Source organism: Phialemonium atrogriseum (assembly GCF_030411735.1).
Source record: "Phialemonium atrogriseum strain 8032-3 unplaced genomic scaffold QBC33scaffold_3, whole genome shotgun sequence".
NCBI lineage: Eukaryota > Fungi > Ascomycota > Sordariomycetes > Cephalothecales > Cephalothecaceae > Phialemonium > Phialemonium atrogriseum.
The window spans coordinates 158,473-178,843 of NW_026848140.1; the positions used below are offsets into that span (position 1 = coordinate 158,473).

At 55.8% G+C, this 20,371-nt stretch overlaps 9 protein-coding genes across 9 annotated transcripts; 6 read left to right on the top strand and 3 right to left on the bottom strand.

Annotated features, from left to right (window-relative positions):
* Window positions 1-386: 386 nt before the first annotated feature.
* Window positions 387-1,299, top strand: QBC33DRAFT_525777 (uncharacterized protein). The gene is made up of 2 exons (XM_060426849.1): window positions 387-916; window positions 973-1,299. Exons 1-2 carry the CDS (start codon window positions 476-478, stop codon window positions 1,111-1,113), a joined length of 582 nt encoding a protein of 193 aa, XP_060287009.1. The 5' UTR covers window positions 387-475; the 3' UTR covers window positions 1,114-1,299.
* A 1,387-nt stretch (window positions 1,300-2,686) lies between these two features.
* Window positions 2,687-3,403, top strand: QBC33DRAFT_555303 (uncharacterized protein; the record flags this gene model as incomplete). The annotated part of the gene is made up of 1 exon (XM_060429622.1): window positions 2,687-3,403. The coding sequence occupies one exon, from the start codon at window positions 2,687-2,689 to the stop codon at window positions 3,401-3,403; it is 717 nt and encodes a 238-aa protein (XP_060287010.1).
* Window positions 3,404-3,769: 366 nt separating this feature from the next.
* On the top strand, window positions 3,770-5,579 carry QBC33DRAFT_525780 (uncharacterized protein). Its single transcript, XM_060426850.1, has 2 exons — window positions 3,770-4,221; window positions 4,301-5,579. The coding sequence occupies exons 1-2, from the start codon at window positions 4,015-4,017 to the stop codon at window positions 5,165-5,167; spliced, it is 1,074 nt and encodes a 357-aa protein (XP_060287011.1). The 5' UTR covers window positions 3,770-4,014; the 3' UTR covers window positions 5,168-5,579.
* On the bottom strand, window positions 5,418-7,828 carry QBC33DRAFT_217083 (uncharacterized protein). Its single transcript, XM_060422741.1, has 8 exons — window positions 7,266-7,828; window positions 7,081-7,205; window positions 6,473-7,021; window positions 6,379-6,421; window positions 6,294-6,319; window positions 6,187-6,237; window positions 5,960-6,133; window positions 5,418-5,902 (listed from the first exon to the last, which is right to left on the bottom strand). The coding sequence occupies exons 1-8, from the start codon at window positions 7,568-7,570 to the stop codon at window positions 5,664-5,666; spliced, it is 1,512 nt and encodes a 503-aa protein (XP_060287012.1). The 5' UTR covers window positions 7,571-7,828; the 3' UTR covers window positions 5,418-5,663.
* Window positions 7,829-9,645: 1,817 nt separating this feature from the next.
* Window positions 9,646-12,503, top strand: QBC33DRAFT_575802 (dihydroceramide delta(4)-desaturase; the record flags this gene model as incomplete). Its single annotated transcript, XM_060430857.1, has 7 exons — window positions 9,646-9,766; window positions 9,828-9,982; window positions 10,046-10,771; window positions 10,948-11,010; window positions 11,211-11,369; window positions 11,446-11,724; window positions 11,808-12,503. 7 exons carry the CDS (start codon window positions 9,646-9,648, stop codon window positions 12,501-12,503), a joined length of 2,199 nt encoding a protein of 732 aa, XP_060287013.1.
* A 600-nt stretch (window positions 12,504-13,103) lies between these two features.
* Window positions 13,104-14,230, top strand: QBC33DRAFT_525792 (putative low molecular weight phosphotyrosine protein phosphatase). The gene is made up of 3 exons (XM_060426851.1): window positions 13,104-13,441; window positions 13,507-13,598; window positions 13,664-14,230. Exons 1-3 carry the CDS (start codon window positions 13,303-13,305, stop codon window positions 13,928-13,930), a joined length of 498 nt encoding a protein of 165 aa, XP_060287014.1. The 5' UTR covers window positions 13,104-13,302; the 3' UTR covers window positions 13,931-14,230.
* On the bottom strand, window positions 13,760-14,570 carry QBC33DRAFT_525795 (uncharacterized protein). The gene is made up of 2 exons (XM_060426852.1): window positions 14,365-14,570; window positions 13,760-14,278 (listed from the first exon to the last, which is right to left on the bottom strand). Exons 1-2 carry the CDS (start codon window positions 14,541-14,543, stop codon window positions 14,125-14,127), a joined length of 333 nt encoding a protein of 110 aa, XP_060287015.1. The 5' UTR covers window positions 14,544-14,570; the 3' UTR covers window positions 13,760-14,124.
* A 1,075-nt stretch (window positions 14,571-15,645) lies between these two features.
* On the top strand, window positions 15,646-17,230 carry QBC33DRAFT_575803 (kinase-like domain-containing protein; the record flags this gene model as incomplete). The annotated part of the gene is made up of 5 exons (XM_060430858.1): window positions 15,646-15,758; window positions 15,857-15,989; window positions 16,076-16,142; window positions 16,210-16,524; window positions 16,611-17,230. The coding sequence occupies 5 exons, from the start codon at window positions 15,646-15,648 to the stop codon at window positions 17,228-17,230; spliced, it is 1,248 nt and encodes a 415-aa protein (XP_060287016.1).
* An 896-nt stretch (window positions 17,231-18,126) lies between these two features.
* QBC33DRAFT_511618 (uncharacterized protein) lies at window positions 18,127-19,012 on the bottom strand (the record flags this gene model as incomplete). Its single annotated transcript, XM_060425851.1, has 2 exons — window positions 18,127-18,818; window positions 18,886-19,012. 2 exons carry the CDS (start codon window positions 19,010-19,012, stop codon window positions 18,127-18,129), a joined length of 819 nt encoding a protein of 272 aa, XP_060287017.1.
* Between the last annotated feature and the right edge of the window lie 1,359 nt (window positions 19,013-20,371).

Consider the following 20,371-nt stretch of genomic DNA (forward strand, 5'->3'; position numbering starts at 1 on the left):
CCAGCCATATGTCTGTCAGGGGTACAAGTCCAGAGTGAGGAACGAAGAGGGAAGAGTGATAGGCGATAGTTCACCGGTCGGTCACAGGTAGGGTGCAGTGAGGGGCTGCGGTGTTAATCTCTCTTGTCGTCCAGATCGAAGACAGGCCTAACGCTAGCCTGCCTCTTCCTTCCAGGGAGAAAGGAGCTGTCTGTCTATATGTAGGAAGACATGTCGGGTAGGTAGCCGGGCTGTTCATTCCCCCGGAAGAATCTAGGTCCGTACAGGTGTGTCACCAGTCCTGACGGGACCTGCCAGTATCCTCCGTGCCCATGACAATGTCACATGATATTGTGGTAGCCCCTCACTGCTGCTTTGCCTATGTATGTTTCAACTCTTCTCAAGCAAGAAACCTCTACCTACCTATTATCGTCCTTGAACCACACCATATTTTTAAACTTCCAAATCTCAAATATACCTGGATCATACTTCGAAAATGCCAGTATTAGCTGTCCAGGGCTTCAGGATGCTGCGTAACGACCTGAGCAAATTCCTTGTGCGCAATGGGCTGTCAAACGTTTGGGACACAGATGCAGAACCTCTGGTAGCGAATGATGATGGGGTTTCTGCAGAGGAAGAAGAGGAGATTATAACAGTATTCAGACAAAAGGGTATAGACTGCAATCTTAAAATTGTACTACCCTGGCCTAACGTCGACTGGGATTTTGACCCTTCGATATGGGTCTTTGTTTGCTTTTACTGGGTCTACCTTCTTTCTAATAAGAGGATTGATAACGAACTGGACGAGCCAGTCCCTGCGTCTTTTATGCATCTCCGTCAGATGCTCCAGGTCCAATCGCCTATCTGCCAGTACCTCTTGAATACCAATAAACCAACAACTTGGAAGTTTGAAGGGCTAGCTAAGGAGCTAAATAAGGTAAGTAACTCGTTCTTCAAAATAATGTTTTTGTTCTAGACTAATATACAATGCAGATTCCGGTTACTTGCGATAAGTGCGATCTAATATTTACTACCGACGACAACCCTGGAGATTCTCCGCGCCAAGCAAGGTATCAGCACCGGGCTAAACTCCACGGCAGAGGGGGATGTTGGCCACTTCCTGACAACTTTTGAAGGAGGCTGTTACATTCATTACTTGTGAAGGCATCGCCAACCCTTCCCTAGTGTATCGGACTTGGGCCATCTTTCATTCAGGAGTTACATCATGAGTTTCACTTGTATTTTAGTACTGGAACTGATAGCTGGAGAGAGGAGATCTCTTCCCTCTGATAAGAATCAGTCTCTGACTGAATAAGGATACACCTACGATTCCCTGGCGAACCACCCGTGACTTCCTGTTGATTACCTTGCAGGGCCATCTTGCCTGACATACAACCGCGTACAAGGATGTTAAGAGGCGATGGATTAAACGGACCATGGACTCCAACATCCTCCGGGCGTGTCGCCCCATCGCTAAGCGATGTGAATATGTATCTCAAGCAACGCCTCGTTGCTAGACAGGCTCAAGTCGGGCCCGAGGATGGTATGCCAGTTTTCGAGAGCCCGTTTCACACCAAAGCGGCTCTGCTGGCAGCCTGTGTCCTTCGGCGAACCCCTCAGATTCGCCAAGGTCGCAGAATGTCATCGTGAATGACATAGTCCTCCAACCAGCGAATCATTCTCCGGCGGCTCAGCTACATCAAGAACAGCCTGCTCACAGGCATATCATGCGCCCTAAACGTCCTGGGCCATTACCGAGCGCCAACTTTGCGAATGATCATCAAGATGGGAGGCAAGGGTCGTGTTGGGGAGAGCTGGCGCCGTATTTCGCCCTGGGTTCCAAATCGGCCAATGGCCCATCGGGTCCGTGACAGATGCAACGAGGTCCTGGTAGCTCTCTACGCTTGGAGCGAAAGCCCTTCTGTTTCGGGAATAAATTGAGGGTCTAGGCTGCCTTGGTTTTATTTTTATTATTTTTATTTTTTAAAAACGAGGCTCCAGATTCGTTGGCCGAACAGTAGCTACATAGCCTCCAACTAATTGATTTGTGCTGTCACCCATTCGAACTCCCAAATGGTGGAGTCCACCTGATGGGGGCGCAGGGCTGCGGCCTCAAGTGAATACATTGGCTTGGACTACTGCACCCACTCCATCTGTCGATCGGGACTGGCCACTAAGAAAGTCACATTTGACATGATAAAAATGGTTTGGTCTCCGTCAGCATCGCCCAACTAGGCAGGCTTGATCCAGCCCTCTGCTGTGGTATAACCCAAGGGTGTATCCGTGATAGGTTCCACGTACATCTAGTGAGGCTCCGAGGCTGCGGTTCTTCTGTGGGACGAGTTGCCCGGTTTGTATCAGGATGCGCGAGGTGGTGGAGGGTCGGTAGGTGACGGGGCAAAGGCCTAAACTTCTGTAGAGCCTCGGCCGGTCCGGTCAACTCGATACTGCAGAGCCTGATATACGCCGCGAAACCTCTTTCTTCCACGTTTGAATTCCCACCAAGCTCAAGCTCATTAGACCCATCAGTTGGCCTAATCTCTCCAGGTTGCTTGTCCTTCAAGACAGACCACTCCAAGATTTCATCTTCCCAAACGGGCCCCTGGAGTCACAAAGAGCACCTTCACCAAACCCACAAACCTCCCAAACAAATCCCTTTCTTCACCCCCATCCCACAAACTCCACCACCGAGCTCCCGTCCCAAGCGATGCCATCACGCTACTACTACGACGAAGCCGACGACCTCTCCATCCCCCGTCGCCCAGTCCCGCACCCTCCTCCCCGCCGCCACCCCCGCCGCCAGCCACATGCGCACCCAGACATCAGGATCGCAACAGACCCAGACATCAGGCTCGCAACAACGATAACAACAGCAGCGGACGCCCCCCACCCAGACGCCGAGCGCATCTACGACTACATAGCGCGGCACCTCGTCCCCGCCATGCTGGCCGCCCGCCCCGAGCGGCCGCTGCAGCTGGTCCTCAACCTCGGCGGCGGCGCCCTGCAGCTCGGGTCGCGGTGGGAGGGCCTGGCCGCCACGGCGGCTGCTGCGCGGGAGGACGTGGCGGCCAACATGCCCGGCTGGGACCAGGACCGGGACCGGGGCTGGGATTGGGGTCGGGGGTTGTCGGCGGGGGCCCGGACGCCTGGGAGGAGGAGGGTGGGGTACTGCCGTGGGTGCCAGAGGAGGCAGCTTGTTGGGCTGGAGGGGTATTGCCCGGACTGCGACCCCGGGATCGGGGAGAGGGGTGGTGGCGGGGGTGGTGGTGGTGGTGTCTGGTTGGACGGGGTGCGCCATGTGTCGACGCGGGAGCCGTGGGTGAGGAGGGAGGCGAGGGATCCGAGGACTGGGAGGGGCCGATACTCGGGATATTGGAGTGACTCCGAGGCCGGGGGAGCTGGATACGCCAGCGGCGCCTGGTAAGGAATCTAAGGGCAAGGCCTGTTCCTTATTTTACCTTGTTTCATGGTTTCATCTGTGAGGATATGAGAGATGCCGACTACCGTACCTCTGTACTGTCACCTTTAACTGCCATGAGGAGGATTGACGTCTTGAGATGTATCTGTAAATCTGGAATTTGACCCCCTTGAGATTGACTGCCTAGCTTCGTAGAATAATCAAGCGCAATGAAACAAGAGATAGAAATGGAGAGAAAAGACTAACGTCTCGATATGCAACCGAGGCTCATTATTATTGCAGTTCATGCAGAAACACGAGGGACGGATTATACCAGGTAAAACGCCATGCCCTTTCAATGGGACCCGCCAATCTGGGTGGGTGGGGCATCATCAGAGGAGCCTCGGCTCGTTCACTCCCTCGCGTGTCAACTCCTGCCCATACGCGAAGTTTTTAATGGGAGGACCATTGTGGGCGCAGGAGTCAGTCTCCATCGTTCCCTGACACAGCTTCCCTTCCTCCCTGACCAAGTCATTCATTTCTACCGTTCTTCCTGGTCTTTTAGGTGAGAGAACCCTCTTGCGCCGCAAGCCCAAACCAAATCTACACCCAGGCGAAAAGACACCCTGCCGCCCACCATGGCTTCCGTCTCGACGCTCTCGTTGTTTTTTCCCGTCTTTGTTCCGTCCATCGCCGCGGCGACAGCCTATCTAGGCCACCGGGCGCTCCGCGTCGACTGGCGCACACGGACGCGCGCCTTCCTGACTGGCCCCGGGCGGACGAGCCGCATCCTCCTGGCCCTCTTCATCCTGACCAACTGGAAAAGCATGCCCCTGGCATGGACGGTGAGCCACATCCCCTCTCCCTCTATGACATATCTCCCAAGGCCGGCCAGCTAAACCCCCCCCCGTTTCCATCTCCCAGACGCGCATCTTCCACGCCTTCCTCTACCACTTCATCCGCCCACGCGGCCCCCTGCCCCCCCGCGCCCTCTTCCACTACTCCATCACGACAAGCCGCACCTCCCCTCTGGAGACGGACTACAACTTCCACAAGTCCAACTCGACCTACTTCACCGACCTAGACGTCAGCCGCTCCCACCTAGTGACCCACCTCCTGGGCCCCGGCATGCCCCGCCTCTCCGCCAACGCCCGCACCCGCCTCGTCCCCGACCCGGCCTCCCCGACCGGCGAGCCCGTCAGGGGCGGCTTCGGCATCGGCCTCGGCGCCGTCTTCTGCTCCTTCCGCCGCGAGATCGCCGCCGCCCAGCCCTACGACATGTGGAGCCGCGTCCTCGCCTGGGACCGCAAGTGGCTGTACATCGTCACCCACTTCGTCGTCAGGGGGAAGGCGAGGCCCACGTCCTGGGACGGGAGGTCGGGCGGGCGCGTCAGGCCGGCCAAGGCTGGCGGTTCCGGTTTTGGTTCTTCGGGCGCGCCGGAGGAACAGGAGGGGGAGGACTTCTCAAAGTACGTCATCGCCACGGCGGTGAGCAAGTACGTCTTCAAGCTGGGCCGCCTCACCGTCCACCCCGCCATCCTGCTGCACGAGAACGGCCTGCTCCCCGAGCGGCCTGGCGCAGGTTGGAGGGGCGGCGACGCTGGCGTGGGTACGGCCGACGACTTGGGCGACGTGAGGGTCGACGGCGACGGCGAGTGGGACTGGAGGAGGATCGAGTTCGAGCGGAGGAGGGGCATGGAGCTCGCGGCGCATTTCGCGGCTTTGGACGGCACCAATAATCTGTTTGACGGCGGTGAAGACGGAGCTCTGGGCCATTTCCCTCTGGGTTAGAGGCGGTGGGACACTGACACTGCCAAGTCTTTTCGAAGCGCGCTAGAATTGTTGGTATTTAGATAGACATATAGACACTGCCAGCGGTTCACTCGATTAGGTCCGGATCTTGAGATACCTCGTAGGCGAGAGCATCTTAGGTGACTACCTGGCGTAGTAACGAATGGTGACGTTCGCAGTCACGAAACGCACCAGACGCAAAGAAAGGGGATCTCAGGGGTAGACAGTGATGAAGGCAAGATAGCCGATTTTGATCGATTTTCAATTTGAGTACCTATATGAGGCTATCTCCATAACAAGGAAGCATGTCTGTCTAACCTGGGTGTCCGTGGACAAACGAGCAGGAAACATATGGATCCAGGAGATCATCGGCCAGCATATTTCTAGATGATCCGGAAAATGAACAACCCCTCAACTTTCCCAGCAATTGTACGAAGACATGACGGCAAAGAACGGAGTGTTATGCTGGATCGTGTGCCCTGATATTGAAGCCATCTTACCAGGCGGAAGTGATGCCGGCACTTGGAGTGGTGCCCCAAGCCTCTTCACCACCACCAGCAGGAGCATCTGGGCCGAAGTCGCCACCGCCGAGGCCATTAGTGTCAGCCTCGAGAGTACCGCCATTCGTGTTGCCAAATCCTCCATTGTCATTGTCATCTTCCTCCTTGATGGGGTTGGGGCACTTGGACTTGAAATGGCCCACCTCCTGGCAGTTAGAGCACTTCACGCGAGTGACTTGTTTAGGCTGTCAGTAGAGGCTCATTACACCATGGGGCCACCTGGGGGACTCACTGTCACGAGGCTTGGGGCATTCCTTGTTCGTATGCCCGAACTCGTCGCAGTTACGGCACTGGACGTTGGCCATGTTCCGTGGCTCGGTGCAATCCTTCGAAAAATGGCCTTCCTCGCCACAGTTGCGGCAACCACGTGGCCCAGCCTTGGGACAATCCTTGGAGAAGTGGCCAACTAAATATGGTGTCAGTCATATATGGATCAACGTCTCCGAGGTCGACACTTACTCTCGTTGCACTTCCGACACTCAACACCTTCCGCTGAACGAGGCTCGGGGCCTGTGGGAATCCATGGTCAGTCAAGTTCCACAATGCAAGGGGCGGAATCTCTTTACAGTCGCTAGCCTTGTGGTCATCTTTGCTATGGAAGATGTTAGCGGTTACGAAACGACAGAACAGACAGAAGGGGTCGGTTCTTACCCGCAGTTCCGGCAACCGAACTTGTTGACACGCGGAACCGGGCCTTCAGAATGTTAGTCAGGTTACCAAATCCAGAGTTTGGGGCAGCGCTTACAGTCGCGGATACGGTGACCCTCGCCTTCGCAGTTGAAGCACTTGATAGCGACGACACCCTGGGGCTCTTGCTTCTCCTGTGGGCAACTCTTGGAGATATGGCCGAGCTCATCACAGTTGCGGCACTTGGGAATGCCAAGTTCAACAACTTCTCCGGCATCCTTGAGCCGTTCCATGTTCTCTTCGGCGCTCTGGGGCCAAACCTCGCGCTCACGAGGACGGGGTGGGTTCGGGCCGAAGCGGTAAGTAACGTTGTACTTCTTACCCAAGTTGCCCTGGAGGTCCATGTGGGTGAAAGTCGCCGCCAGGTGAGGCTTTTCAACGGCAATCAACCAGAGACCGACTTCCTGAGAGCGGAATGCCTCCTCCAGTTCGGCGAACGTGGTTTCCGGGGCGGCCTTCACATAGATTTGGACAGCCGCTTTGATGTCCTCGATGTCTTGTTCCTCGACGGCCGCCATGAGAAGCTCCCAGGCAGCCTCCAAGGTCATGTCGGGGTATTCGCTGCGATCAACCTTGCGGGCGTTCTCACACGCGGAAGCGGTATGGCCTTGGGAGAGATGTTGTCAGCTGCGAACCAAGGCATAAACTGGATTGGAAAGGTCTCACCATCTTTGCCACAATTCTTGCAGACGACCGGCAGCGGGCAATCCTTGCTCATATGTCCTTCCTCACTGCATCGATGGCAAGTTCCAGAAAAGACGCGCGGGTTCGGGCAATCAGCCTTGTTGTGGCTATTGCAAATGTGAGTGGTGCGAGAACCATGCAAGCTTTGCCATCGAGGAGAGACTTACCCAGGCTTGCCGCAGTTGAAGCAACCACCGTCGCCAGCACCACCATCGAGTTCGCCGGCTGGGGCAGATAGGCCGTCATTCCCCTCGTTATCACCGTTGGCGGCCTGAATGCCACCGTTCTCGCCCCCGGTCGAATCGGCAGACGCAATCTTGACACCACCATCATCACCCCAGGCGGAGTCGACCGCCATGGTCTTAGCACCAGCCTCATCATTACCCCACGGCGAGTCGGCAGTCATACTCTGAGTCGGAGCAGGACTCCCCCAGCCGGGGTTTGCCGCGGCTTGCACGGCGGTGCAGGACATGATGAACACGATTGATGCGGAAAGTGATTTCGGAGACTAAAGCATGGTGTCAGCAATTAGAAATCCGAGACGGAGACGTTGAGGTGAGTTGACAGAGGGTCTGGGACAAGAAGTGAAGGCAGAAAGATAAATGCAACGGGTGGAGGGGGAATGTGATTCGGATGCTGATGGTATCAACAACACTGGGTCAACCGGATGCCCTGCCATGCCTGCTGTTTGCGGTATCACACCGAGGAAGCCAGGGCCAACAGCCGAACACGCGGTTGTTCTGGTTACGGGATAGGATCGAAAGGGCAGTGATAATGTCAAACGCAGAAGGAGGACGGGTCATGTGGGATGGCCTCACTTTATGGGGAGATGGAGAGGTGAAGGGAGACAGGCCACCTATGCACCTAGGTAGTGTCGGGGAGGAGTAGGTGGTGGTGCGGGTGTGCAGGTTGACAGCGCGTTGGGAAGTCAAGGGTAGTAGGGAGGGAGAGGTGACGACGTAGGAGAGAAGGGGCCAGGAAGGTAAACAATGGGTAATTTCCGTCGACGCAATACCGTAGGCAGATACCTACCTAGGTATCTGAACGATACGCGTAGATGGCGGAAAGGGCTCGGGTTAGATGAGAACAGCCCGGGGACGGGAGCCTTGCCGTCATGGGGGAAGAGGGAGAAGGGCGGCATCAAAACTAACCTTTCGAGGAATTCGCGATGCAAGAATTGCCCGGATACCAACGCGTTCAAGTTGACCTTGGAGTGTGTACTGTACAAGGTGAGTGAGTGTCAGACCATGGAAATCAAGACGCGCATGAGGGGAGAAGTAAACAAGTACCTCAATACCTTTTGCTCCGGAGATACTCGATATCTGAGGCGGACGGAACGGACCCCACGAAGCCAGGTACGGAAGATAAGTACCTCTGTTGGTGTGGTCCGAAAAAAGGAAGTTGCAAATAGGATGGATGGTTTCCAGGTTACCAGTGGAGGTTTTATAGCTGGAATCCCACCCCTAGTGCCCCTTTACACGCGAGTTGGCCAGAATCTCAACTGCCTTCACGAACCTAGTTATTGTGTAATGGGACCTGGGTTGTCGAATATGCGCTTTGGGAAGGAGTGAACGACAAAGACACGAAATTTCCCAGGCTCACCCCAGCATGGCTGGGTCTGGAGCAAAAGACACACATCATAAAGGGGGTGTCCTTCTCTAAGTGGCTGGCCGAGGGATGGAGACATCTTGCTCCTCGTCCTGCAGCTTGCCTCCTAGGTAGGTACCTACCTAGTCATCATCGTCAAGATCCTTTGGCCGGATCAACTGGGCCAAAAAGCAGGCCTGGGACAGCGCCCCTCCCACTCATCCCCAGAAGCAGCTGAGATAAAGAACCAGGCAGGGTTCACAGTATTCCGGACGGCAACAAGAAAATGGAAACCCCTTTAGGGAAGCCTAACCATGGCCGCTCCATCTGAGAGCGACAGACCCTTCAAGTAAGGGGTGGTCGGGCGGACCAACAGGACGAAAGAGAATGATACTTAGAGCGGAACTTGTTTGTACTCGCCGTCTTGCCACGATACCGCGTACACCAAGGTATGGGGCTCTGCTTGTTGGTGTGCTCTAGCCTGTAATTCTCCTTTTGCACGCTCCTTGCCGCACTAGAGTTGGTTGACGGCCTACCAGGTAAGATTGGGCCCTTTCTGATCTCGGTGTCGAGATAATTGACGCTCATTCAAGTGATTAGGGGTGCTGGACTTTAACCATCTAAAGTTCTAAACTGGAGAGTGTGATGCTCCCGATCTCCGAATTCCGAGTTCGGAGATCTACAACGTCCAAGCATATCGCAATGACCCCGCCCCCATGCCTTCAATGCAACGCCGGTGGAGTGGGTTGGTGTCCGGGCAGAAAGGACACGACCCCACAGAATCCTCCAAACATATAAAGGTTTAGCTTCTCAACAAACAGGAAACCCTCATTTCCCCCACCTGTTCTCTATATTGTGCGGAAATAGCTCGCTCGCATTTACACACATCTGCGTCGTCAAACCGTCGCACCACGCTGGGAGGTACCTATACGAATAGAACCATCCATATCTGTCTTCGCAATGTCGGAGAAGCCAGAGGGTCTCCCCGAGATGGAATACCGGTTCCTTGGCCGGTCTGGCCTCCAGGTCTCGGCCATTTCCCTGGGCGGCTGGCTTACCTACGGCGGGCATGTAGATAGAGGTGAGCCCCCAACAGCACATACGACATCGAAGTTGCGAACTAATCGTCATTCTGCCAACAGAGGGCACTTTTGCTTGCATGAAGGCCGCATATGACGCGGGAGTCAACTTTTTTGACTGCGCCGAAGAATATACTCAGGGCGAATCAGAGAAGGTCATGGGCGAGGCCGTCAAGAAGTTCGGCTGGAACCGCAATGACCTCGTGATCTCTACTAAGGTGGCTTAACCTCCATTCCGCTCCCGCGCCCTGCAAGGACGAACTCTGACAAGCCGGTGATAGCTGTACTGGGGCGCTGCCTTCGGCAAGAACAAGGCCAACAACGTTGGGCTATCACGGAAACATGTGCTCGAGGGGATGGACCAGTCGTTGGAGCGACTCCAGCTTCCGTACGTGGACCTTGTCTACGCCCATCGGCCAGACCGGCGTACGCCAATGGAGGAGACGGTCCGAGCATTCAATCACCTCATCAGCACGGGCAAGGCGCTGTACTGGGGCACGTCGGAGTGGAATGCCGACGAGATTGCCCAGGCGTGGCGGTACGCCGACAAGCTGGGACTGATTGGACCTCTGATGGAGCAGCCCAAGTACAACATGCTCGAGCGGACGAAGGTGGAGAGCGAGTATGCGCACCTTTACCGCGAGACGGGGCTGGGCTTGACCGTCTTCTCACCCATGGGGCAGGGCATCCTGTCGGGGAAGTACAAGGACGGAGTCCCCGATGACTCGCGGTTTGCGCAGACCCAGGTTGAGTTCATCAAGGGCCATTGGCAGCGGACCGGCAAGGACTCGTGGCAGACTACCATCGACCAGGTCAACAAGCTCGAGCCCATTGCCCAGAAGCTCGGCATCAAGATGAGCGTGCTGGCTATTGCCTGGGTCCTGAGCAACCCGAATGTCAGCTCGGCCATCACCGGCGCGAGTAGCCCCGCCCAGGTGTACGAGAACGTGCAGGCAGTTGCGGCATACAAGAAGTTGACGCCGGAAATACTGAGCGAGATTGACGAAGTCCTTAACAACAAGCCACCCGCGATCACGATGAGATACTGAGTGTTTGGGCACCTCACCTGCGGCAGTCAACCACTAGATATATAGTCAAATAAGCTTTGCCCTAGGAAAAGAAAGCTAAATGCGTTTTTGAATTCTACCTCTCTAAAATAAAATTTGGCGGCCCCAAGGTTCAGTTGCTGGAACATGAGCATGCTTTCCAGGACGGACATGGGCGGAGTTTCCGGCATCCGAGCGCGGTTTCTCGAACCACTTTATATGCCCCACCGCCACTCCTATGCCACGCCATCTGCTGCGGAATCTGGGATCATCAGTGAAATTGGCTGGACCGCCCAACTTCAACTTCGAGGGCCGAATTCCTCAATCTTGCGGGCCGGTCTGTCAAAATCTTTGCACGATGGCACCGTCTACAACCACAATCACGAATTCCTCCTCTCAGCGGAAGAAGGGAAGCAACGCGGTTCCCGAGGAGAACGGCACCAGTACCTCCAAGACAGAGCAGCAAGAGATCGAGACCAAGTATCGCGACTTCTTCTGGACATACACCGAGGAGCCACACAGGACAAGGCGCCTTGCCATAATCAAGGCTCACCCGGAGGTTGGTTTGCTCGCCATTCCAGAACCAAAAACAAAGACAAATCCGGGTTCCCAACTGACTTTACAATTTCGTCCAGGTCACCAAGCTTTGCGGCCCCGAGCCCTTGACCAAATATGTCGTCCTCGGCGTTGTTTCGTTACAAGTCCTCCTTGCATACCTGCTACGCGACACCTCCTTCTGGTCGTGGAAGTTCTGGGCCGTCGCCTACGTCTTTGGCGCAACCTGCAACCAGAACCTCTTCCTCGCGATCCACGAGATCTCGCACAACCTAGCCTTCCGCTCGCCCCTCGCGAACCGGCTGCTTGCCATTTTTGCGAACCTGCCAATTGGCGTGCCCTATAGTGCCTCGTTCAGGGTAAGGATGACCCCTCCCCCCCGGGGGGAACATTTGAGACGAGAATATGGTTTGGGAAAAACAGATGTTGACATGTGCTTTAGCCGTACCACCTCACACACCACAAATCCCTTGGGGTCGACGGGCTCGACACGGACCTCCCGACGGCCTTTGAGGCCCTCTTCCTCGACTCCATCCTCGGCAAAGCCTTCTTCTGCACCTTCCAGATCTTCTTCTACGCCGTCCGGCCCATGGCCGTCTACCGCGTGCCCTTCACCGGGGTGCACTACCTCAACCTGGCTGTGCAGCTGGGCTTCGACTACCTCGTCGTCTTCCACCTGGGGGGCGCCAACTCGCTCCTCTACCTCCTCCTGTCCTCCTTCCTGGCCGGCTCGCTGCACCCGCTGGCCGGGCACTTCATCGCCGAGCACTACGTGTACGAGACGGTCCCCGCCGAGGCGCGCGACCCGGCCAAGGGCGTGCCCGTCCCCGAGACGTTCAGCTACTACGGCCCGCTCAACCTGCTGACCTACAACGTGGGCCTGCACAACGAGCACCACGACTTCCCCGCCGTGCCGTGGACGCGCCTGCCCGCGCTGCACCGCATCGCCGGCGAGTTCTACCGCGACCTGCCGCAGCACCGTAGCTGGACCTACGCGCTCTGGCGGTTCATCTGGGACGACCAGGTCGGTATCACGTGCCGCGTCAAGAGGAAGAATGGCGGGAGGGTGGTCGGCGGCGGGAGCAAGTCCGCTGCTCCCAAGGTGGCGGAGTGGAGGGAGGATGAGATTGAGGCTTGAAGGGGGGGGGGAGAGCGAAATCTTTTGTCCTATCTCCTCTTTTTCTCTCTCTCTCTGCGATTGCACAAGAGATGTGAACCTTGCTTATCTGCAGAGTCATTTCCACTTGATAGATAGGGGTTTTGTCTTCGTCTGGCATCTTGTGTGTCCATGTGGCAGCTAAATAGACGGCGGGGAGTTGTTTGATATAATGACATTGCAGCGTGAGTCAAGGCTCATCTCTAATTACCAATCGATGATTTCTCTCTACATCCTCAGTTATATGAAAGAACCGGTTGTTGAAACATGGGAAACTTGGCTCAATGTCAGCCCTGAGATATGCCTATCAAGGGTGTGAGGTGACATTCCATATCGTAGAAGATGCATGGGGATATCTGCCTGGAATCGTGGGATGATGAACGTGCATCTATAAGGGTGTCGTTGTAGATGCTGGTGAAATAAAGGGGGGGGGTGGGCAGGAGCAAGCTCAAAAAGATGCGCCTAGGTACCTACCTCGGTGGTTGGACCATAGGGGAGCCACGTGAGCCACTTATCGCTCCCGTTATCAATTTACACCCCACCAGCGCTGCAAGCGCGAGGTTCTTTTGCTGCAAAGAAGAGCTCTTCAGGGGTCCATTCTCACATCAAACTGGGACATACACTGCGTAGATTCTAGGTAGAATCGCAAGTCAATTATTGTTTATTTTTAAGCGATCATCACCTTAACTGTGGTCGCAGGTACCTCCCGGCTACTCCTTCTTCTCGTATCTGCATTTGGGGTTGGGCGTGGGCAGGAAAGCAGCTTCCACCAGCAGACAAGATGCCAGACCAGGTGTCGGTACTGTTCGTCTGTCTGGGCAATATTTGCCGGTCAACCATGGCCGAGGGTGTCTTCCAGTCCATGACTTCAAAGGCTCCATACAATGGTCTTGTTAGCAGGGTCGACTCCTGCGGAACAGGTAGGATATCCGTGGCGCTCTCTTAGAAGACTCTCCCAGCTCAGTGGGCTCACCAACCCCCCTAGCCGCGTATCATACTGGTGAGGAGCCCGATGACCGGACCATGTCGACACTCGAACGGCACGGAATCACGGACTATGTACACGCTGCGCGCAAAGTATGTTTGGCACAGTTCCCCCAGAGGCCAGGCTCTCGATTGGCGGAAACTAATTTTCGCAAAAGCTGCGATCGTCCGACTTCGACGAGTTCGACTACGTCTTCGCCATGGACAGGTCGAACCTGAGCGATCTGCAGCGAGAAGCGAGGAAGAAACCGAACGGCAAGGCCAAGGTGATGCTGTTCGGCGAGTACTCCGGGTCGGGCAAGGCGGAAGTCGTCAATGACCCCTACTATGGGGGGCGTGACGGGTTTGAGAAGGCGTATGAGCAGGCAACGCGGTTCTCTAAGAACTTCTTGAACGACGTCTTTCCAGACGTGCAGGCCGAATGAGCACCGAACAGCTTGGACTTTCCAGTTGAGGGCTCCCATATTGCATAACTGCAGAGTAGTGTGCCTTCTATAGCCACCGACGTGTTCACTGCCTCCTAAACATACTATATAACTTCACGTGGATCCAAGATGATCCTAGTCAAAGCACTGGCCATTCTCCAGCCTCATGTTATAGCTTCAAAGTTTCCACAGTCTCAAGACAGTTTCCTAGCATACTGCATCACCCCAATCAAAAGGATAGTCAAACCTGTCAGGATAATGTAGGCCAGATCAATGCATTTGGAGCAGCCTGCCCAATCGCACCAGGACCAGGCAAAGAGCGAAATGATTATAGACAGCAGAAGAAGCCTAAGGTAGGACACACTCAATGTTAGACTCCGAGCAAGACAGTGAACTAAGAGGGTGTTTGGTATGAAAGTGATCTATTTCTATACTCTTTCTCATAGCAAACAATCGCTCTGACAAGGCTGTCCATCAAGATATCAGCCGAGGCTGCAGGGGTAGTGGCAGTCTCTGATGCTTCTTCGCTGCCATCTTGTAGTGGCGTAGTAGCAACAGCCATGCTTTTCTCGCCAGACAGCGTTTTCGGATTAGAATCGGAAGGTCTCTCCATGCTGTACAAAGAGGAGTAAATGGTGAGGGAGAATCTTGGAGCAGGGTGTGTACCTATGTAGGTGCATGGAGTATGGGCCAACTCAAACCCCACTACGGGTTACCTGTATGGGCGTGGCTGCATTACTGTACAGATACCTGCATTTGGGCATACCGTGCCAAAACTAACCAGTTTAGGTATGCTTCTAGCAGCCAACGCCCCTAATCGATCAGTAACGCCCCTTTGACTTGGGATTTGTCGGTTCGAAATTCCATAAATAAGGTGCTCATTGATTCCTGGACATCCCATGAGGAATCTCCTCGGCACTTAGTCGCCCTTCCTCATTTCGTGCTTTATTTTTAGGGCCCATTGTCGGCCCGTGGTGCTATTCGTGGGCCGCGAGGCTGGGGATGGTGGCTATGAGCTGGTGGGCTGTGACCTTGGATTTGGAAGCTAGATTTTTGGATCTTGGCAGTGGATTCCAGTTCAAATCCCAGGCAGAGAAGTACCTACCTACTCTACCTAGGTAGCCATCCATATCCACGCCTAAGTTACCTACCTTGTCTTGTCGATCTCTGCCCGTTGAGAATGGAAGTTATAAGTGTCATAGTTGTCGCGCGCGGCTACTGATGGAGGGTGGAGGGGCGGAAGCAACCTAAGATTGGACCATAACCAATCAGTGCCGCCAAAATTAAGGTACACATCATAATGAGAAGGTAGCGTCCGGTACAAGTTTGGTGTAGAGGTACAGTACCTCTGCGGGATTCTGAGGCCAGTTGGCTGGCCGTTCCTGTTGGCCAGATCATCAAGAATGCGGGGCCTCCCCTGTTGCTCCTGTTTTGGGTCGGGCAGAGAGCAGAGCAATGGATCGGGAAGGCTCTCGTCAGCCCACCTCTTCCAACAGAGCTTTAAATATCAAGGATTTCTCTGGACTCCTGCATTTGCATTTTCATTGCTCGATCTCATCTCTTCTTATATCTGCGGCCCATTGCTTGTTGCGACTCTGCGCCGCCTTGATCTCGCTGCCACCCTGGTGACCCGGCCCCTCCCTCTGCCCCTCATTGACTAGGGCCACAATCACGGAAGCCCGAGGTTTCGTACCGCAACGGATAGATAGCCTGCCATGGCTGACCTTCAGGGCCGCAAGGTGTTCAAGGTGTTCAATCAGGACTTCATCGTTGACGAGCGATACATGGTCACGAAGGAGCTCGGACAGGGCGCCTATGGTATTGTCTGGTGCGACAACTTCCCAACTTCCCATTATTGATTCATCCGTTCCCCCCCGCCCTTATCGAGCTCCAACCTATGCTAACATCGCCCTCGTGCGAAAACAGCGCCGCAGTGAACAACCAGACCAACGAGGGCGTCGCCATCAAGAAGGTCACCAATGTATTCAGCAAGAAGATCCTGGCCAAGCGCGCCTTGCGCGAGATCAAGCTCCTGCAACACTTCAGGGGACACCGAAACGTAAGCCCCGGTGCGCGAACGAGTGCGACAGTGTGCGCCCATGGCGAATAAAGACTGACTCAAGTGCCCCGGCGCCGGCATGATAGATCACCTGTCTCTATGACATGGACATTCCTCGACCCGACAATTTCAACGAGACTTATCTGTACGAGGGTATGTGGTCGGAATCCCCCTGCATCACTTAATAGCGCCGGGGGCTGACGCGGACCACCTTTTGCAGAGTTGATGGAGTGCGATTTAGCGGCCATTATCCGCTCTGGTCAACCTCTCACCGATGCCCACTTCCAGTCCTTTATCTATCAGATACTGTGCGGTCTGAAGTACATCCATTCCGCCAACGTGCTGCACAGAGATCTGAAGCCCGGTAACTTGTTGGTCAACGCCGACTGCGAGCTCAAGATCTGCGACTTCGGCCTGGCCCGAGGTTTCTCTGTTGATCCCGAGGAGAATGCTGGATACATGACAGAATACGTCGCCACGAGATGGTATCGTGCGCCCGAGATCATGCTGAGCTTCCAGAACTACACCAAAGCCAGTATGTTTGCGATCCCCCGCCCCTCCCCCTTAATCTCCAACCCTCGCCCGCCCGGCTCCACTCCCTTAGCTAACGCAGTCCTGCAGTTGATGTCTGGTCAGTCGGCTGCATCCTCGCGGAACTCCTCGGCGGTCGACCGTTCTTTAAGGGCCGCGACTACGTCGACCAGCTGAACCAGATCCTCCATATTCTCGGCACGCCGAACGAAGAGACGCTGTCTCGCATAGGGTCCCCGAGAGCGCAGGAGTACGTGCGTAACCTGCCATTCATGGCCAAGAAGCCTTTCCCCTCTCTGTTCCCCAACGCCAACCCAGACGCCCTCGACCTACTGGACCGCATGCTGGCCTTCGACCCGTCCAGCCGCATCACCGTCGACGAGGCCCTCGAGCACCCCTACCTGCACATCTGGCACGACGCTAGTGACGAGCCAGACTGCCCGGCCACCTTCAACTTCGACTTCGAGGTCGTCGAGGAGGTCGCCGACATGCGCAAGATGATCCTCGAGGAGGTCTTCCGGTTCCGCCAGCTCGTCCGCACCGTCCCCGGCTCCGGCCCCGCGGGCAGCACCGGCCAGCAGCCGGGCGCCAGCCAGGTGCCCATCCCCCAGGGCGCCGCGGGCCACAACCAGTGGACCGCCGAGGATCCCAGGCCCCAGGAGTATATTGGCCAGCATCAAGATCTGGAGGCCGAGCTGGGCGGCCGGTAAAGGGTTCGTGCATTGTTGTCCGTTGGCATTGCGTTGAGCAGCGGGGGCCGGCGGCAGTTAAGGAAAAGGACGGAAGCTAGGTGGTGGGAATGGGCGAGGTCTTGGACGGCCGGTTCGACAGTGACTTTGTTAGAAGCCGGCAACTGTGGGAAAAAGAACAGATGGAGACGAAGGAATGCTTTCCCGGCTCTCCCTCTCGTCAGTTTACTCCAGGGTTTATTTTCTTTTACAAGGGGAGGCTGCTCTGCTTGCAACCCTTGCTGGCAGAATGCTCGTATCAGTAAAAAATCCCAGTTTTAGCGGATGACGATGCTAGAAGGGGGACTTGGGATGTGTTTTTGGTTGTTGTTCTTTTTGGGTATGTCTCCGTTCAGTAGGGGAGCGGACAAGCCGAAAATGAGCTTTATATGATGAATGCGTCAACATGATACAAGACACAGTTTGTTATTATTCGCTGGTCCATGGCCACTCTTCGATGCCATCAGGAGCGTGTTTCCAGTTGCTTGTGGGCGGCACTTGTCTTTGAATCGGTCTTCATCTCGTCCATAATATGATGATTCTGGATCCCCCTTGAAACGCAGATACCATTACCCCCTCGCCGTTGACGAGCATGAGTTGTTCCTTAAGAAGTAGAAGCTTGGATTTTTCAGTTCCGATATTAGAGATAAAGTACAGCGTAAAATATGCACCCAAGCTCGCCATAGATGGGATGCTTTCCAGGGCGCGATTAAACCCCTCACACCTTTGGGCGCCCTCCCCGGCCCAACCGTAAAGAATTTATTCATATATGTCCATCGCAATGGCTTGCCTCCATTGCCCGTTTTCCGCATCCCGAAATAGAAACCCTTTCCTCCCCCCCACCCCCACCACGCGCGCATGCGCACCCAGGCTCTCTCCTACCCATAAAACCAGTACATGGCCGTGTACGGCACGCTCCCGCTCCCGGCGCCGCTCTGCGAGCAGGGCTCGGCCTGTCCGCCGGCGGTGATGACGCGGTAGACGGCCGTGACGCCCTCGCCGGCCCCCGTGCCGTCGTCGACCAGACGGAGCCAGTCGACGGCCCCCGTGCCGAGGACGCCGCCGTCCGAGGCGGGCGGGGCGGCGACGCCGTCGGCCTTGGCCACGCGACCGAACAGGCCGTCGCCCGCGGCGCGGAGGTCGAAGGTGGGCGCGCCGGCGGCGTCGAAGTAGTGGTGGCCGAGGTAGGCGATCGGGGCCAGGCCGCCCAGGACGAGGTCGGCGGCCGGGTTTGGGAAAGGGTCGCCGATCACGGCGCCGTAGGAGGACTCGGCGAGGGCGTTGTTGGGGTCGGATGGGGTGCCGGCGGAGGCGGCGCTGGGGTCCTGGAGGTTGAGCGGTAGGGGTTGGGTCCAGAGGATGGTGGTCGGGAGGGCGTTGAAGGCCTCGGCGGACAGGCCCGTGTTGGGCGTCCCTGGGTAGAGGGATGTGATGTCGTAGAGGACGGCGAGAGCGCCCGTGGCCGCTGCCTTGGCCTGGTCGCTGGAAGCGCATGTGTAGTTCTGAATGCCGTGGCCGGCGGCTATGCGCTTGAGGGAGAGGCTTGCGGCCGGGGGAGGTAGTTCGGTTGCTAAGGATACCGATTAGACAAAAAGATCTGTGCTAGGGGTGGTGGTATGTTGGTGGGGGGCTCTTACCTCCTCCTGTGGCGGGGAGGGTTGGTACCGGTGCACCGGCAGAACCAGTAGTGGCCGGCTTGCATCGTGGTACCGCAGACACGGCTGCCACGAGGGCACCGAGGAGGACTAGTGTCTTGGAAACCATGTTGGCTGATATAAGGGCAGTAGACCTCGAGCTGGTTGTGGACTATAGGATCACTGGCGAAGAAGACACAGCAGGCGTAGCAAGTAGTAGGGTTTTTGTAAAGCTTCCTGAGCAAGGGTGGAGAATTGAAGGCTTTCGGATGAAAAGTGCCAGAAGACGAACAAGGAACGTGAAGAGAAGAAGGGAAAGCTTCGGACCCGAGGAAGTGACAGTAAGGGAAGGGGGTATTAACAAGACACGGGAGGGACGGTGAGTTTATATCTCAGTATCGAGTGTCGACGAGAGAGGAGGTGGACTTGAAGGCCAAGGCAGAACCGGGAGACTGGCCGAAACAGCGATGCAGGTAGGCTGTTGGCTGGAGTTCTCGATGCAGGGTTCTCGATGAGCCACGGGGAGAAGAGAAGGATGAGGAAGGATACACCAACCCCGGACCTTGGGCCATGTGTAGTCATATACGCTTGTATATTGGACTCGGGCAAGGGGCCTTGGGATGGGAGCGGCCGCAGGAAACGGCCACGCAATTTGGCCTGCGGTTGGAATACGTCTAGAAGAGGGAATTCGAGAGGCGAGGCGGGCGCATGCGTACACGGTACAAGCAAGGCACTAGTGAACACTAGTGATTCAAATGAACCCAGGTAGCTGCGTCTAAAAGGACTGGGATCTTGCGGCAGGGGTGTGGGTGTCGCTCCGACGCTCGCTGATGGCTGGGCTTGACGACCATGGTTCAATACTTTTTAGACCTGGTATCTGTTGCTTATTGCAACCCTGAGAACCAGGGCCCGCCCACACAATCGCGAGGATGGTATGTACATAGGACCTACCTCTACCATAATAGTCGCATTTCCAACTGCAGGTTTGTTTGTCTGCCTCGTTTGGCAAAATCCTGTCGGGCAGAATTTTGTGTTGTTGGTTGCCAAACGAGCAGACATCCCAATCCTTGGGATTTGCCGCCGGTTACTCGGAACCCATCAAGAATGAGAGAGAAAAGAGCCCGCCGCCTTCCATTCGAGCTATGCGCGGCGCTTGGTCTCGAAAACGGGCCAGGCTGTGCACTAAGGCATGCACGTATATGTAAGGCAAGTAGCCTTGTGATGATAACAGCGCCGCGTGAGTCGCCCGAGGAGTTGTATATTCGCACTGACTGCATACTGTCCACAGTTCGTCGAAAAGCTCCCCCAGACCCACGGGCTGACACATGGCTGCCGGGATTTCCAACGAAAATCTCTTTGAGGACGGGAGAGACATTCCCCCCTCTCTGGTGGTGGAAACACGGGTACCTACGCCACGAATTATGTGTAATCTCCCCTCATGTTGCTTGCCGATGAAGCGTTCGATGCGCGGCTAAGTCATCTCATAACT

Coding starts and splice junctions, on each gene's coding strand:
- QBC33DRAFT_525777 (XM_060426849.1), top strand. CDS start 476: ATGCCAGTATTAGCTGTCCAGGGCTTCAGGATGCTGCGTAACGACCTG. Junction 917..972: donor TAGCTAAGGAGCTAAATAAG/GTAAGTAACTCG, acceptor TATACAATGCAG/ATTCCGGTTACTTGCGATAA.
- QBC33DRAFT_525780 (XM_060426850.1), top strand. CDS start 4,015: ATGGCTTCCGTCTCGACGCTCTCGTTGTTTTTTCCCGTCTTTGTTCCG. Junction 4,222..4,300: donor GCATGCCCCTGGCATGGACG/GTGAGCCACATC, acceptor TCCATCTCCCAG/ACGCGCATCTTCCACGCCTT.
- QBC33DRAFT_217083 (XM_060422741.1), bottom strand. CDS start 7,570: ATGTCCTGCACCGCCGTGCAAGCCGCGGCAAACCCCGGCTGGGGGAGT. Junction 6,422..6,472: donor GGGTCACCGTATCCGCGACT/GTAAGCGCTGCC, acceptor AACATTCTGAAG/GCCCGGTTCCGCGTGTCAAC. Junction 6,238..6,293: donor TGACCACAAGGCTAGCGACT/GTAAAGAGATTC, acceptor GGATTCCCACAG/GCCCCGAGCCTCGTTCAGCG.
- QBC33DRAFT_525792 (XM_060426851.1), top strand. CDS start 13,303: ATGCCAGACCAGGTGTCGGTACTGTTCGTCTGTCTGGGCAATATTTGC. Junction 13,442..13,506: donor GGTCGACTCCTGCGGAACAG/GTAGGATATCCG, acceptor CAACCCCCCTAG/CCGCGTATCATACTGGTGAG. Junction 13,599..13,663: donor ATGTACACGCTGCGCGCAAA/GTATGTTTGGCA, acceptor TTTTCGCAAAAG/CTGCGATCGTCCGACTTCGA.
- QBC33DRAFT_525795 (XM_060426852.1), bottom strand. CDS start 14,543: ATGGAGAGACCTTCCGATTCTAATCCGAAAACGCTGTCTGGCGAGAAA. Junction 14,279..14,364: donor ATTGTTTGCTATGAGAAAGA/GTATAGAAATAG, acceptor GTCCTACCTTAG/GCTTCTTCTGCTGTCTATAA.